This window comes from Sinocyclocheilus grahami, unplaced genomic scaffold (assembly GCF_001515645.1).
Source record: "Sinocyclocheilus grahami isolate Dianchi unplaced genomic scaffold, SAMN03320097.WGS_v1.1 scaffold2331.1, whole genome shotgun sequence".
NCBI classification, from domain to species: Eukaryota; Metazoa; Chordata; class Actinopteri; order Cypriniformes; family Cyprinidae; genus Sinocyclocheilus; species Sinocyclocheilus grahami.
Window position 1 is genome coordinate 36759 of NW_015507510.1, and position 13016 is coordinate 49774.

Genomic DNA, 13016 nt, shown 5'->3' on the forward strand with positions numbered 1-13016 from the left:
AAAATATTTGTATGTATTTAAAACTGCTTTAGAAACTAAAATTATAGAGATTTTTTTACTTAATACATTAAACTTTTTTAATGCAATGGCTGAGTTAAAAATTCATTTCATTGTAAAAATAAATCTCAATAATACCAAATAAAAACTAAAATTCTCTGCGTGTTTCAGATCGGACAGAGTGACTTTTATAGTATTTAATAAATGAGCTTTTTAAAAAATACATTTTTCAGGTTTCATTGTAACTAAAGTTTTTGTAATTTTGTTTTGTTCTTTTGCCATTTTTGTTATTTTTTTTTTTTTATATCAGTAGTTGTAATTAATGAAACCCTTTTTGAACAGTTTTAGTTATTGATAACAACACTGATGTACACTGCATACTTCCTTTAGTAAGCAGTCTACAGTGCTCACTGTGCAGTATGCTAGTATTCCACTGTAAATATTAACACACACTCACAAGAATCTTCATTCAGACACTTTATTAGTTGCTTTATTAGTAGTGTTGTTCCTGGTGTGTGTTGTGCTTCTCAGCCCTGGCATATGCTCAGGCTGGTGACTTTATAGCGGATGTCGTCTCGGAGTTTCTTCACCTGATCGTCCAGACCGGTCAGTCGCGCTGCATTCTTCTGCAGCTCCGCCCCTCCTTGACGAACCGACGCCTCCTTATCTGAGAACACACCCACAACAGCACCGGTTAGCATGGGGATGTGTGTGCTGAGCATTATGGGATGGGTGTGTAGTGGGCGGTACCTTTCAGAGCCTGCATGATGTCGCTGGTGTCCGTCATCAGAGACTCCGCCTCCTTCTGCAGCACCTGTAAGTGGGCGGAGTCTTCGCCCGCCTCAGTGCTCTCAGCCGCCGCACGCTTCAATCGCTCAAACTCCTTCTTCAGTGCTTCCAGCTCCTGAAACACAGGAGATTCAAAATTTTAATCTAACTAATTACATGAGATGCCGATTAATTAATCACAAATTAATTGCATTTTTATTAATTTAAATTACCCACAAAAGATCACTTAAATTCATTATTGTTTTTATATAAAAGCAATGAAGTCATTAAAAAAAGCTTTAGAATTGCGTAAATCATGATGCTAAATCATTTTTAAAAAATGGCATGATACTCTAAATCTGGAACTAAGTGTCGGATGTGGCAGCAAGTCTTCATGAGTGAGTCGTTGAATCATTCATTTAACCAATTTGTTTAAACGGCTGATTCATCTGGAAACGAAGCAAGTACGTTTCTTTACGAACGAGTCACTGAATCATGAACTCACTCACTTGATTCATTTATTTTTAAATGAATCAAGTGAGTGAGTTAATATAATTATTATTTCTTATTTGTACGCATTTATAAATTACGAAATTACAAATCAATAAATTATATTATATTTTAACGAGTTACAATTTATTAACGTTCACGTTAGAAAAAGCTTACAAATATATAAAATAGTTAATATATAATTTATTCATTTATGCGCAGTGATAAATTACAAATCATTAATTGAATTTTATATTCAATTAATTTATGTATTTAAAAAATGATTATTAAAATTTAATTATACTGTAAATATGAAACGGATTCATTCAAACGGCTGATTCTTTCAGAAAACGAAGCAAGTGACTGTCTTTATGAACGAGTCATTGAATCATTCACTCATTCAATACGTTCAAAATTGTTGATTCATTCAGTAATGAAACGCCACTGTGCGTTCATTTTCTTCACAAACAGCGCCGTTGTTACCGCGCTTTTAGCTTTTAAAATAAACTCGCCAGAGTAGCACTAACAATGTATGTTTCTGTACTGTAAGTTATGTACAGTATGTGCGTCTGTGTGGTGTGTGTTTCCGCACCTCTGCTGCGTGTTCGGCTTCGCCCTGAGCTGAATCGGCCTGATCCTGAGCTTCGTTCGCATGCGTCGTTCCCGTCGTCACATCTTTCATATATAATTTATTCATTTATGCGCAGTGATAAATTACAAATCATTAATTGAATTTTATATTCAATTAATTTATGTATTTAAAAAATGATTATTAAAATTTACTGTAATACTGTAAATATGAAACGGATTCATTCAAACGGCTGATTCTTTCAGAAAACGAAGCAAGTGACTGTCTTTATGAACGAGTCATTGAATCATTCACTCATTCAATACGTTCAAAATTGTTGATTCATTCAGTAATGAAACGCCACTGTGCGTTCATTTTCTTCACAAACAGCGCCGTTGTTACCGCGCTTTTAGCTTTTAAAATAAACTCGCCAGAGTAGCACTAACAATGTATGTTTCTGTACTGTAAGTTATGTACAGTATGTGCGTCTGTGTGGTGTGTGTTTCCGCACCTCTGCTGCGTGTTCGGCTTCGCCCTGAGCTGAATCGGCCTGATCCTGAGCTTCGTTCGCATGCGTCGTTCCCGTCGTCACATCTTTCCTCAGGTCGTCCAGCAGGGGGCGCATCTCATCCAGCAGCCCTGTGACTCCCACAATCCCCTGCTCGGCGGGCATCAGCGCATCCTCTATCTGAGACACACAGGCCATCGGTCACGTTAGCGTGAATCTGGACGTTGTTTCTATGGTTTTTCGCTCAGATCTCAGACTGACCTGTTTGACGTCGTTCTTGACATTGTTTGCGATGTCGACGCTCTGACGGATCTTGTCTTCCAGCTCATCGAAAATATCCTCGTTGTCGTCCATCGTCTTCAGGATGCTCTCAGCGTCCTGCTGGATACCGAACGCAGCGTCACTGTAGACCACAACGATCGGGAACGTTAGATAAATACTGAATGAACACCAGACAAACTATTAAAATGAGCTGTTAACGTGTGTGTTGTGTACCGTGTGTTGTGCACTGTGTGTTGTTATCGTGTGTCGTTAGCATGTCTTATGTAACGTGTGTTGATAACATGTGTCGTTAGTGAGTGTTGTTGCCATGTGATGTGTACCATGTGTCGTTAGCGTGTTATCGTGTTTTGTATACCATGTGTCGTTAGCATGTGTTGTGTACCATGTGTTGTTAGCGTGTCTTATGTAACGTGTGTTGTTAGCGAGTGTTGTTGCCATGTGATGTGTACCATGTGTTGTTAGCGTGTTGTGTCTTGTATACCATGTGTTGTTAGCATGTGTTGTGTACCGTGTTGTTAGCATGTTTCGTTAGCGTGTGTTGTTAACATTTATTGTTAGCACGTGTCATTAGTGTGTGTCGTTAGCATGTGTTGTGTACCATGTGTTGTTAGCGTGTCTTATGTAACGTGTGTTGATAACATGTGTCGTTAGAGAGTGTTGTTGCCATGTGATGTGTACCATGTGTTGTTAGCGTGTTATCGTGTTTTGTATACCATGTGTTGTTAGCATGTGTTGTGTACCATGTGTTGTTAGCGTGTCTTATGTAACGTGTGTTGATAACATGTGTCGTTAGTGAGTGTTGTTGCCATGTGATGTGTACCATGTGTCGTTAGTGTGTTATCGTGTTTTGTATACCATGTGTTGTTAGCATGTGTTGTGTACCGTGTTGTTAGCATTTTTCGTTAGCGTGTGTTGTTAACATTTATTGTTAGCACGTGTCATTAGTGTGTGTCGTTAGCATGTGTTGTGTACCGTGTGTTGTTAGCATTTGCCGTTATTGTGTGTTGTGTACCGTGTGTTATGTAACGTGTGTTGTTAGCATGTCCTTAGCATGTGTTGTTAGTATGTTGTTCGCATATTGTGTACCTTGTGTTTTTAGCTTGTGTTGTACGTATACCGGGTTGTTAGCCTGTGTTGTGTACCGTGTGCTGTTAGCATTTGTTGTTAGCATGTGCTGTGTACCCCTTGTTGTTAGCATGTGTTGTTAGCATGTGCTGTGTACCGTGTGTTGTTAGTGTGTCGTTAGAATGTGTTGTTAGCGTGTGCTGTGTACCGTGTGTTGTGTACCGTGTGCTGTTAGTATGTCGTTAGCGTGTGCTGTGTACCGTGTGTTGTTAGCATGTGCTTTGTACCGTGTGTTGTAAGCGTGTGTTTCTAGTGTGTCGTTAGCGTGTGTTGTGTACCATGTGCTGTTAGTATGTCGTTAGCATGTGCTGTGTACCGTGTGTTGTTAGCCTCCTCCAGCAGGTGTCTGGCGTTCTCCAGCTGCTCTCTGCTGCTCTCCAGGACTCTGCTGCTGTCTGGCAGTGAAGATGCCAGATCCTGCAGCTCCTTCAGCTTCTGCTTCAGCTTCTGCACGCTCAGAGGAACCTGAGCATCCAGAACGGCCTCGCACACCCGCTGCACCTCATCCGGGTCTGAATGAGGCTCTGAGACACAAAACAACAGCCGACTCCAGTGTGAACGACTGCCGAACCGCTTCACAGAGACTAAAACATTCATAGTATATACTTGGCAGTGTGCAGTATGGCAAAGTAAAGTAAAAACCCACCTGACAGGAAGTCTCTGAGATTGTTTATGAAGTCTTTGGTGTCCTTCAGGTCTTCATCCACGTCGGCTTGCACCTGCTTGATCTGATTGGCCAGCTCATCTGTGGACAGTCTCACCCTATTGGCCGAATCTTCAGCTTCCTGTATCTGTGTTTCAGAAGGTGTGTTTGGTTTAAAGTCATTGTAAAATTTAAATTGACTAGTCTAATTAGTCTTACTAGCTAGTTGTGTGTGGTCGTACCATCTTTATATTTCACTATTTCAATTTTATTTTCCGTAATTGTGTCCTTTTCATAATTTTGCCCTATTTTAATATTTAAAGATTATAATATTCTAAATTATATTTAGAATATTATTATATTTATATGTAATGTTTCAAATGCAATATTTAGTTATTGCCAATTTAATATTTATTAATTTCATGTTTTGCTTATTTATTATTCATTTCATATGTATTTCTTTTTATCATTTATGATTATTTGGTTTATGACTTTTCCATAATTTTGTCTTTTTAAAATGTATTTTCATTAATATAATATTTTCTTTGTATATTTATAGTATTTATATGTAATGTTCATAATTTAATATTTAAATTAACTTAATTTAACATTCATTTATGTATTGTTATAATAATTTAATATTCAGCGATGTTATGTAATAGTAATTTTATTGATTTCACTTATTTATTTTTTTACTTTTTCATAATTTTGGCTTTTAGATTTGTTTATGAATTTACTTTTATTACTTATTTGCAATTATTTTTAATATTTCAGTTTCGATATTTTTTTATAATCATGACTTTAAAAAAAAGGCTTTATTTTGAATCTTAATTTCTCATAATTTCTTTATATTTCCAAATTGCAATTTTATTTCTCATAATTCTGGCTTTTTACATGTTTTCAATTTATTTATTTATGTCACATTTGATTAATTATTATTTGTTTAATATTTATAATTATTAGGTCTATATTTTGACTTTTTCATATTGTCCATAACTTTTTTTATTTCTCGTAATTTTGACTTTTAATTTAATACATTTTGCTTCTTTATAATATTATAATTTTCTTATTTTTAATGTAATTATTGTGAATGTGTTGTGGTACCTGTGCAGCTGCTTGCGTGATCTTGTTGTTGAGATCCTGTAGTTTGGCCTTCACCTCGTCGGCGTCCTGGAAGGCTTTGTTGGCGTTGGGCAGCGCTCCGGCGCAAGGCTCCTCTGCTCCACAAGGGGGCGCTCCGTCAGGAGGACACAGATCGCCAGCGCAGCGCTCCGGAGTGCAGGAATCCACACGATCACCGCCGCACACCTAACGAACACAACGTTACTGACCCCATCTGCTGGAAAACCAACACTTCTGCTCAGCCAATCACGTGCAATCACTCTCACCTTGTTTGCTGTGGGCGTCAGATTCGGCCGGGTTGCCAGATCCTTCTTGAGTTTCTCCAGGTCTCTAGTGTTTCCGGGCTGCACGTCTCTCAGGTCACTCAAGGCGTTTTCACGCAGGCCCTCTGACTTCTTCAGCGTGTCTTTAGCAGCGTCGGCTCGTTTGACGGCGTCCGTCGACTTTTCGTACGACTTCTGGATGGCGTAGAAGGTGCCTGAGAATGAGAGGTTTTTCATTAGAGGTCATACTGAGGAATCTGACGCTAATAAAGATGGGCACTGCACACGCACTGGCGTTGTTGGATCCGGCGGTGTTAGTGAAAGCGTCTCTCTTGGTGAAATATTCAAGACGCAGAGACGACAGAAGTGCCTGCAGGTCGTCCAGACTGCGATCAATATCACCGTCCCTCGGCTGCGATGCCAGATCCTCAGTCAAACCATTCAGCTGAGACCTGCAAGAGTGTTTAAACAAACACAACTCTGACTTTGTCTCAAATTCTCATTATTTCTCCTAATTTTCACTGCAAACTGCATCTTTAAATTTCACAATTTCTATTTTGACTTTTAAAAAAAAATTTTTTTAGGTTTATTAAAAAGTTCTAGTAATGTTTATATTTAATAAATAGTTTTATTTAGCTTGATAATTTAATGTTTTATTATTCGTTTAATTATTATTATCACTTATAATTATTCTTTTTTCATAATTTTGACTTTTTCTGTTTCTCATAATTGCATCTTTGTATTTCCCAATTGTGATTTTATTTTTTTATAATTTTACTCATACTTTTAGCTTTTTTATTTCTGTTTTTGATAATTTTGATAAAATTGTTTTTTAATTTAATTTGCATTACTCTAGTTGTATACATTTAATATTTACCTATTTATAATATTATATAATATTCATATTTAATTATTTAATATTTAGTTATTGCGATTTAAAATTTATTATTTGTCATGGTTTGTTAATCTATTATTTATTTAATTTGTAAAAGTGCAGTTTAAAATTATTTATTATTATTATTATTAAGTGTCAATTTTGACTTTTTCATAATCTGAACTTTATTTTCCCACAATTTAGCCATTTATATTACATTTTTATTCATTTATGTTTTATTTAATATTTCTATGTGAAATTTAATTTAATTTATTATCATTTGGTCTCAATGTTGACATCTTTATTAGGGGTCGACCGATATGTGGTTTTCAGGGCCGATGCCGATTATTACAGATCAAGTAGACCGATAACCAATATTTTAAACCGGTATATATGTCTGGTGTAAAAATTAAAACTAATGTCAAAATTAAGAATAACAAGGCCTTGACAAAAAAAAATCAGACAAAAAATTATTTAAATGCTTTTCAATTAATTTATCGGCAAATCGGTTTTGAAAATCACCAATCCCGATAACCATAAAAATGCTTAATATCGGCACCGATAATCGGCTTTATATTTCCCAACTGCAATTTTATTTCTCAAAATGTTGACTTTTTCATAATTTTGGAATTTATATTACTCTTAACTGAGACTTTATTTCTCATAATTGCTTAGTATAATTACTTATAATACTTACATTTAATTTAATATTTACTTATAACATTTAGATTTAATGTTTACAATTTAAAAATTGTTATATTGCCAATGTCATATTTATTAATTTATTATTCATTTAATATTTACATATATATATATATATATATATATGTATACATATATTTTAAGTATTATTTATTATTTGGTCTCTTATTTTGACTATTTCATATTTGAGAATTTTTAATTGTTCTTTACTGTGATCATTTTGACAGATGGTCAGTGAGCAGCGAGTCGGTCTGTTGGTGATGTTGTACCTGATCTGGTTGAGTCTCTGCAGGGCGTCGGTCAGTGCGCGGCTGGACTGTGGCGGGACACTCACGGTGTCCTGCAGGCGTCTCAGGGCGTCCATCAGCGTGCGGATCCTGCGGCTGGCGTCGCTGGAGGTCGGTCTGCCGCCGGACAGGATCAGCTGGTTCGAGAGTCGCTCCAGGGTCAGCGTGAGCTGCTGCAGATGCCCGTTCATGCTGAAGAAGCAGGACGGACATGCTGGGCATTCTGGGAAACTGGCGCAGTAGCCGCGGCTGCAGGCGTCGCAGCGGGCGCCGGTTACGCCCGGTTTACAGAGACACGCGCCTGTGTGTTTGTCACAGCCGCCCGACTCCGTGCCCGACGGGTCGCAGTTACACGCTGAGAGGAAAGAACAAGAAACCAATCAGCGTTCTGTATTATTGATTTTTTTATTTTTGTAATATCGATTTATTGTTTTTATTAACTTTTTATGCTTAATTGAAGTGTATTTATTTATAATTTGTTTGTGTGGGCAGGAAACACTCACGTCTGCAGCCAATCAGAGGATCTCCGTACGTGTTGTCAGGGCAACCGCTGCAGGTCCGGCCCCCGATGCCCGGGCGACACAGACACTGACCTGTGCGCTGAACCACAGGAAACACACGTAAGAATCACATCATGTGATCATATGATGTGTGTGTGGTCATGTGATCATGTGATGGTGTGTGTGATCATGTGATGTATGTGATCATGTGATGTGTGTGTGGTCATGTGATGTATGTGATCATGTGATGTGTGGTCATGTGATCATGTGATGTGTGTGTGGTCATGTGATCACATGATGGTGTGTGCGATTACGTGATGGTGTGTGTGGTCATGTGATCATGTGATGTATGTGGTCATGTGATCATGTGATGGTGTGTGTGGTCATGTGATCACATGATGGTGTGTGCGATCATGTGATGGTGTGTGTGGTCATGTGATCATGTGATGGTGTGTGTGATCATGTGATCACATCTTGGTGTGTGCGATCACGTGATCATGTGATGGTGTGTGTGGTCATGTGATCACGTGATGGTGTGTGCGATCACGTGATGGTGTGTGTGTGGTCATGTGATCACATCTTGGTGTGTGTGGTCATGTGATCATGTGATGGTGTGTGTGGTCATGTGATCACGTGATGGTGTGTGCGATCACGTGATGGTGTGTGTGTGGTCATGTGATCACGTGATGGTGTGTGTGGTCATGTGATGGTGTGTGTGTGATCATGTGATGTATGTGGTCATGTGATCATGTGATGGTGTGTGTGGTCATGTGATCACATGATGGTGTGTGCGATCACGTGATGGTGTGTGTGTGGTCATGTGATCACATCTTGGTGTGTGTGGTCATGTGATCATGTGATGGTGTGTGTGGTCATGTGATCACATGATGGTGTGTGCGATCACGTGATGGTGTGATGTATGTGGTCATGTGATCATGTGATGGTGTGTGTGTGGTCATGTGATCACATGATGGTGTGTGCGATCACGTGATGGTGTGTGTGTGGTCATGTGATCACGTAATGGTGTGTGTGGTCATGTGATCATGTGATGGTGTGTGTGGTCATGTGATCACATGATGGTGTGTGCGATCACGTGATGGTGTGTGTGTGGTCATGTGATCACATCTTGGTGTGTGTGGTCATGTGATCACGTGATGTGTGTGTGGTCATGTGACCATGTGTGTGATTGCATGTACCTGGTCACAGGTGGCGCTGCGGGCGTTGACGGGGTCACAGTTACATGGCTGGCAGCCGTAGGGCGATGACGGGTTCCAGTAACCCACAGCACAGCGGTCACATGACAAACCCTCCACATGAGGGCGACACTCGCACTGACCCGTCAGCTGATCACACACACCGCTGACAGAGCTGTCTGGACTACAAGAGCACTCTACACACACACACAAACACACACACACACACACATGAAAAACACAGTTTGAATACATTCACTTCATCTTTTACTTTAGCATCTTTTTTACTTTTATTTATTATCATTATTTTTTCATCATTTAATATGTATTCGTGTTGCTTTTGTTTAATATAATGTAATATATTTGATATATTTCATTAAATAATTAAATAATATAAATTTTATATTATTTAATATTTTACATATTTTCAATAATTCGTTTTTATTTATTTAAAATGTATCAATTTCAGTGTTTTTTTGTTTAGTTTATTTGAGTGCTTAATAACGGGAACAGACTATTTCTCTGCTTGAGGTCAGGGGTCAAGGGTCAGGGGTGACTCACTGGAGCAGCCCAGAGGGTTGTTGGCGTTGAGGTTGTAGTATCCAGCTTTGCATCGGTCACAGCGTTCGCCTTCTACGTTTGGTTTACACACACACGCTCCCGTCTGAGTGTCACACTGACCACCGTTCACAGAGCCAGCCGCGCTACGCAGACAGCCTGATGTGATCATGTGATGTATGTGGTCATGTGATCATGTGATGGTGTGTGTGGTCATGTGATCACATGATGGTGTGTGCGATCACGTGATGGTGTGTGTGTGGTCATTTGATCACGTGATGGTGTGTGTGATCATGTGATCACATCTTGGTGTGTGTGATCATGTGATCACATGATGTGTGTGATTGCATGTACCTGGTCACAGGTGGCGCTGCGGGCGTTGACGGGGTCACAGTTACATGGCTGGCAGCCGTAGGGCGATGACGGGTTCCAGTAACCCACAGCACAGCGGTCACATGACAAACCCTCCACATGAGGGCGACACTCGCACTGACCCGTCAGCTGATCACACACACCGCTGACAGAGCTGTCTGGACTACAAGAGCACTCTACACACACACACAAACACACACACACACACACATGAAAAACACAGTTTGAATACATTCACTTCATCTTTTACTTTAGCATCTTTTTTACTTTTAATATTTTTAATATATTTAATATTTTACATATTTTCAATAATTCGTTTTTATTTATTTAAAATGTATCAATTTCAGTGTTTTTTGTTTAGTTTATTTGAGTGCTTAATAACTGGAACAGACTATCTCTCTGCTTGAGGTCAGGGGTCAAGGGTCAGGGGTGACTCACTGGAGCAGCCCAGAGGGTTGTTGGCGTTGAGGTTGTAGTATCCAGCTTTGCATCGGTCACAGCGTTCGCCTTCTACGTTTGGTTTACACACACACGCTCCCGTCTGAGTGTCACACTGACCACCGTTCACAGAGCCAGCCGCGCTACACAGACAGCCTGCGACACACACACACCTTCATCAGCATCAGCATCATCCTCACAGTGAGTGTGTGTGTGTGTGTGTGAGTGTGTGTGTGAGTGTGTGTGTGTGTGTGTATGTGTGTGTGTGTGTGTGTGTTACTCACGCAGGCAGGCGTCGGGGCTCCTGATGTCGCTCAGAGGGTTTCTGTAGTAGTTGTTAGCGCAGCGCTCACAGTTGGGGCCGGCGGTGTGATGAGTGCAGTCGTCACACACTCCTCCACTCCTGCGACCCATCGCCTCGTAACGCTGCGCGTCAAAGTGACAGCGATCCGCGTGATTATTACACTCACAGCCTGCAGGGGGCAGAAACACACAATATGGAATAACAGTTTATTATATTTTGTTGATTTAATTTCATATTTATTTTTTGAAGTTTTATTAATGTAATTAAATTTGATGTTTATTTGTTGATTTAAAAATTGTATTTTAATTCATTTTTTATTTAATATTTATTTTTTTATATTTTAGTTGTTAATAAAATGTCATATTAATTTAATGCCAATCAAATATAATAACTTAATAATTTCACTTTTAGCGAAACATTTATGTGCCATTTAATTTAATTTATTCATAGTTTATTTAATAGTAATTTATTTAATAAATTGTTTTATTCATGTAATTATACTATTTATATATATATACTTAATATGTATTTTTTAATTAATAATTTTTAAATTATTTTAATATGAAATTATATATTTTTATATTTATTTACTGCCAATCCAGTAAAACATTAGTTCATTAAATGTTAGGAATCTAAACAATTGAATTGTATTTTATCCATTTATTCATTCAATTATTCATTTATAGTTAATAATTATTTTTTTATTAATTTAACATAATAATTTTTTTATTAATTTTATATAAAATTAAATCATTTTATATGTATTTATTGCTAATCCAAAGTAATATTAATTACATTTTTATTCATCTAATATTCATTCATTCAATTATTCATTTATAGTTAATAATTATTTTTTTATTAATTTAATAAAAAAATTAATTATTTTATATGTATTTATTGCTAATCCAAAGTAATATTAATTAAATTTTTATTAATCTAATATTCACCTAGTATTTTTATGTGCAATTTAATTGTATATATTTGTAGTTATAGTTATATATATATATATATATATAATTAGTTTTTAGTACAGTTTATTTCATATTTATTAATTTAATTCTTATTTTATTTATTACTTAATTTTTTGTGTAAAAAGATAAGACATTTTTACTCCAAAAAAATTGCTTTAAAATTGTAAAACATTAAAATATCTATTTTTGTGGTGATTACTAGTAATGAGCTCATACTGTTACATACACATAGTAGGCAGTATGTACTAGATAGCCAATAATAGTATAATTATAATGAATTTGATTAATAGCCGCTAAATCGTCACATGCAGTGCAGTGTGTGTGAGCAGCCGTACGTTTGCAGGTGTGTGTGTTTCCGTTCTCCGCGGGTCTCCAGGGAAGGTCATTGTGGAGGTCGTCACATCGCTCACAGTTCACGCCAGCCGTGTTGTGCTGACACTCACACACACCGCCCACCTGCAGAACAAACACACACGTATGAGCCGCGAATGTGGGGTTTAGTGTGTGTGAGTGTGTGTGTCTGTGTGAGTGAGTGAGTGAGGGGGTGTGTGTGTGTGTGTGTGTGTGTGTGTGTGTGTGAGTGTGTGTGTGTGTGTTTAATTTTTATTTTATTTATTACTTAATTTTTGTGTAAAAAGATAAGACATTTTTACTCCAAAAAAAATTGCTTTAAAATTTTAAAACACTAAAATATCTATTTTTGTGGTGATTACTAGTAATGAGCTCATACTGTTACATACACATAGTAGGCAGTATGTACTAGATAGCCAATAATAGTATAATTATAATGAATTTCATTAATAGCCGCTAAATCATCACATGCAGTGCAGTGTGTGTGAGCAGCCGTACGTTTGCAGGTGTGTGTGTTTCCGTTCTCCGCGGGTCTCCAGGGAAGGTCATTGTGGAGGTCGTCACATCGCTCACAGTTAACGCCAGCCGTGTTGTGCTGACACTCACACACACCGCCCACCTGCAGAACAAACACACACGTATGAGCCGCGAATGTGGGGTTTAGTGTGTGTGTGTGTGTGTGTGTGTGTGTGTGTGAGAGA

General features: G+C 37.9%; 1 protein-coding gene across 3 annotated transcripts in view; it reads right to left on the reverse strand.

Annotated features, from left to right (window-relative positions):
• Positions 1 to 461: 461 nt before the first annotated feature.
• The window catches only part of lamb3 (laminin subunit beta 3), an 18821-nt gene continuing 6266 nt past the window's right edge, over positions 462 to 13016 (reverse strand). For 2 of the 3 annotated variants that reach the window (XM_016261205.1, XM_016261204.1), the window contains exons 6-20: positions 12814 to 12934; positions 10974 to 11162; positions 10690 to 10845; positions 10234 to 10427; positions 8132 to 8228; positions 7611 to 7983; positions 6057 to 6217; positions 5769 to 5980; positions 5485 to 5688; positions 4384 to 4528; positions 4054 to 4261; positions 2592 to 2733; positions 2334 to 2510; positions 748 to 901; positions 462 to 664 (exon numbers count right to left, since the gene is read on the reverse strand). In XM_016261205.1, the coding sequence (XP_016116691.1) occupies positions 525 to 664; positions 748 to 901; positions 2334 to 2510; positions 2592 to 2733; positions 4054 to 4261; positions 4384 to 4528; positions 5485 to 5688; positions 5769 to 5980; positions 6057 to 6217; positions 7611 to 7983; positions 8132 to 8228; positions 10234 to 10427; positions 10690 to 10845; positions 10974 to 11162; positions 12814 to 12934 (2673 nt within the window). In that variant the 3' untranslated portion in view covers positions 462 to 524. Of the gene's footprint in view, positions 665 to 747; positions 902 to 2333; positions 2511 to 2591; positions 2734 to 4053; positions 4262 to 4383; positions 4529 to 5484; positions 5689 to 5768; positions 5981 to 6056; positions 6218 to 7610; positions 7984 to 8131; positions 8229 to 10233; positions 10428 to 10689; positions 10846 to 10973; positions 11163 to 12299; positions 12421 to 12813; positions 12935 to 13016 lie in introns of all 3 variants that reach the window. The other variant, XM_016261206.1, reaches the window with a different exon arrangement.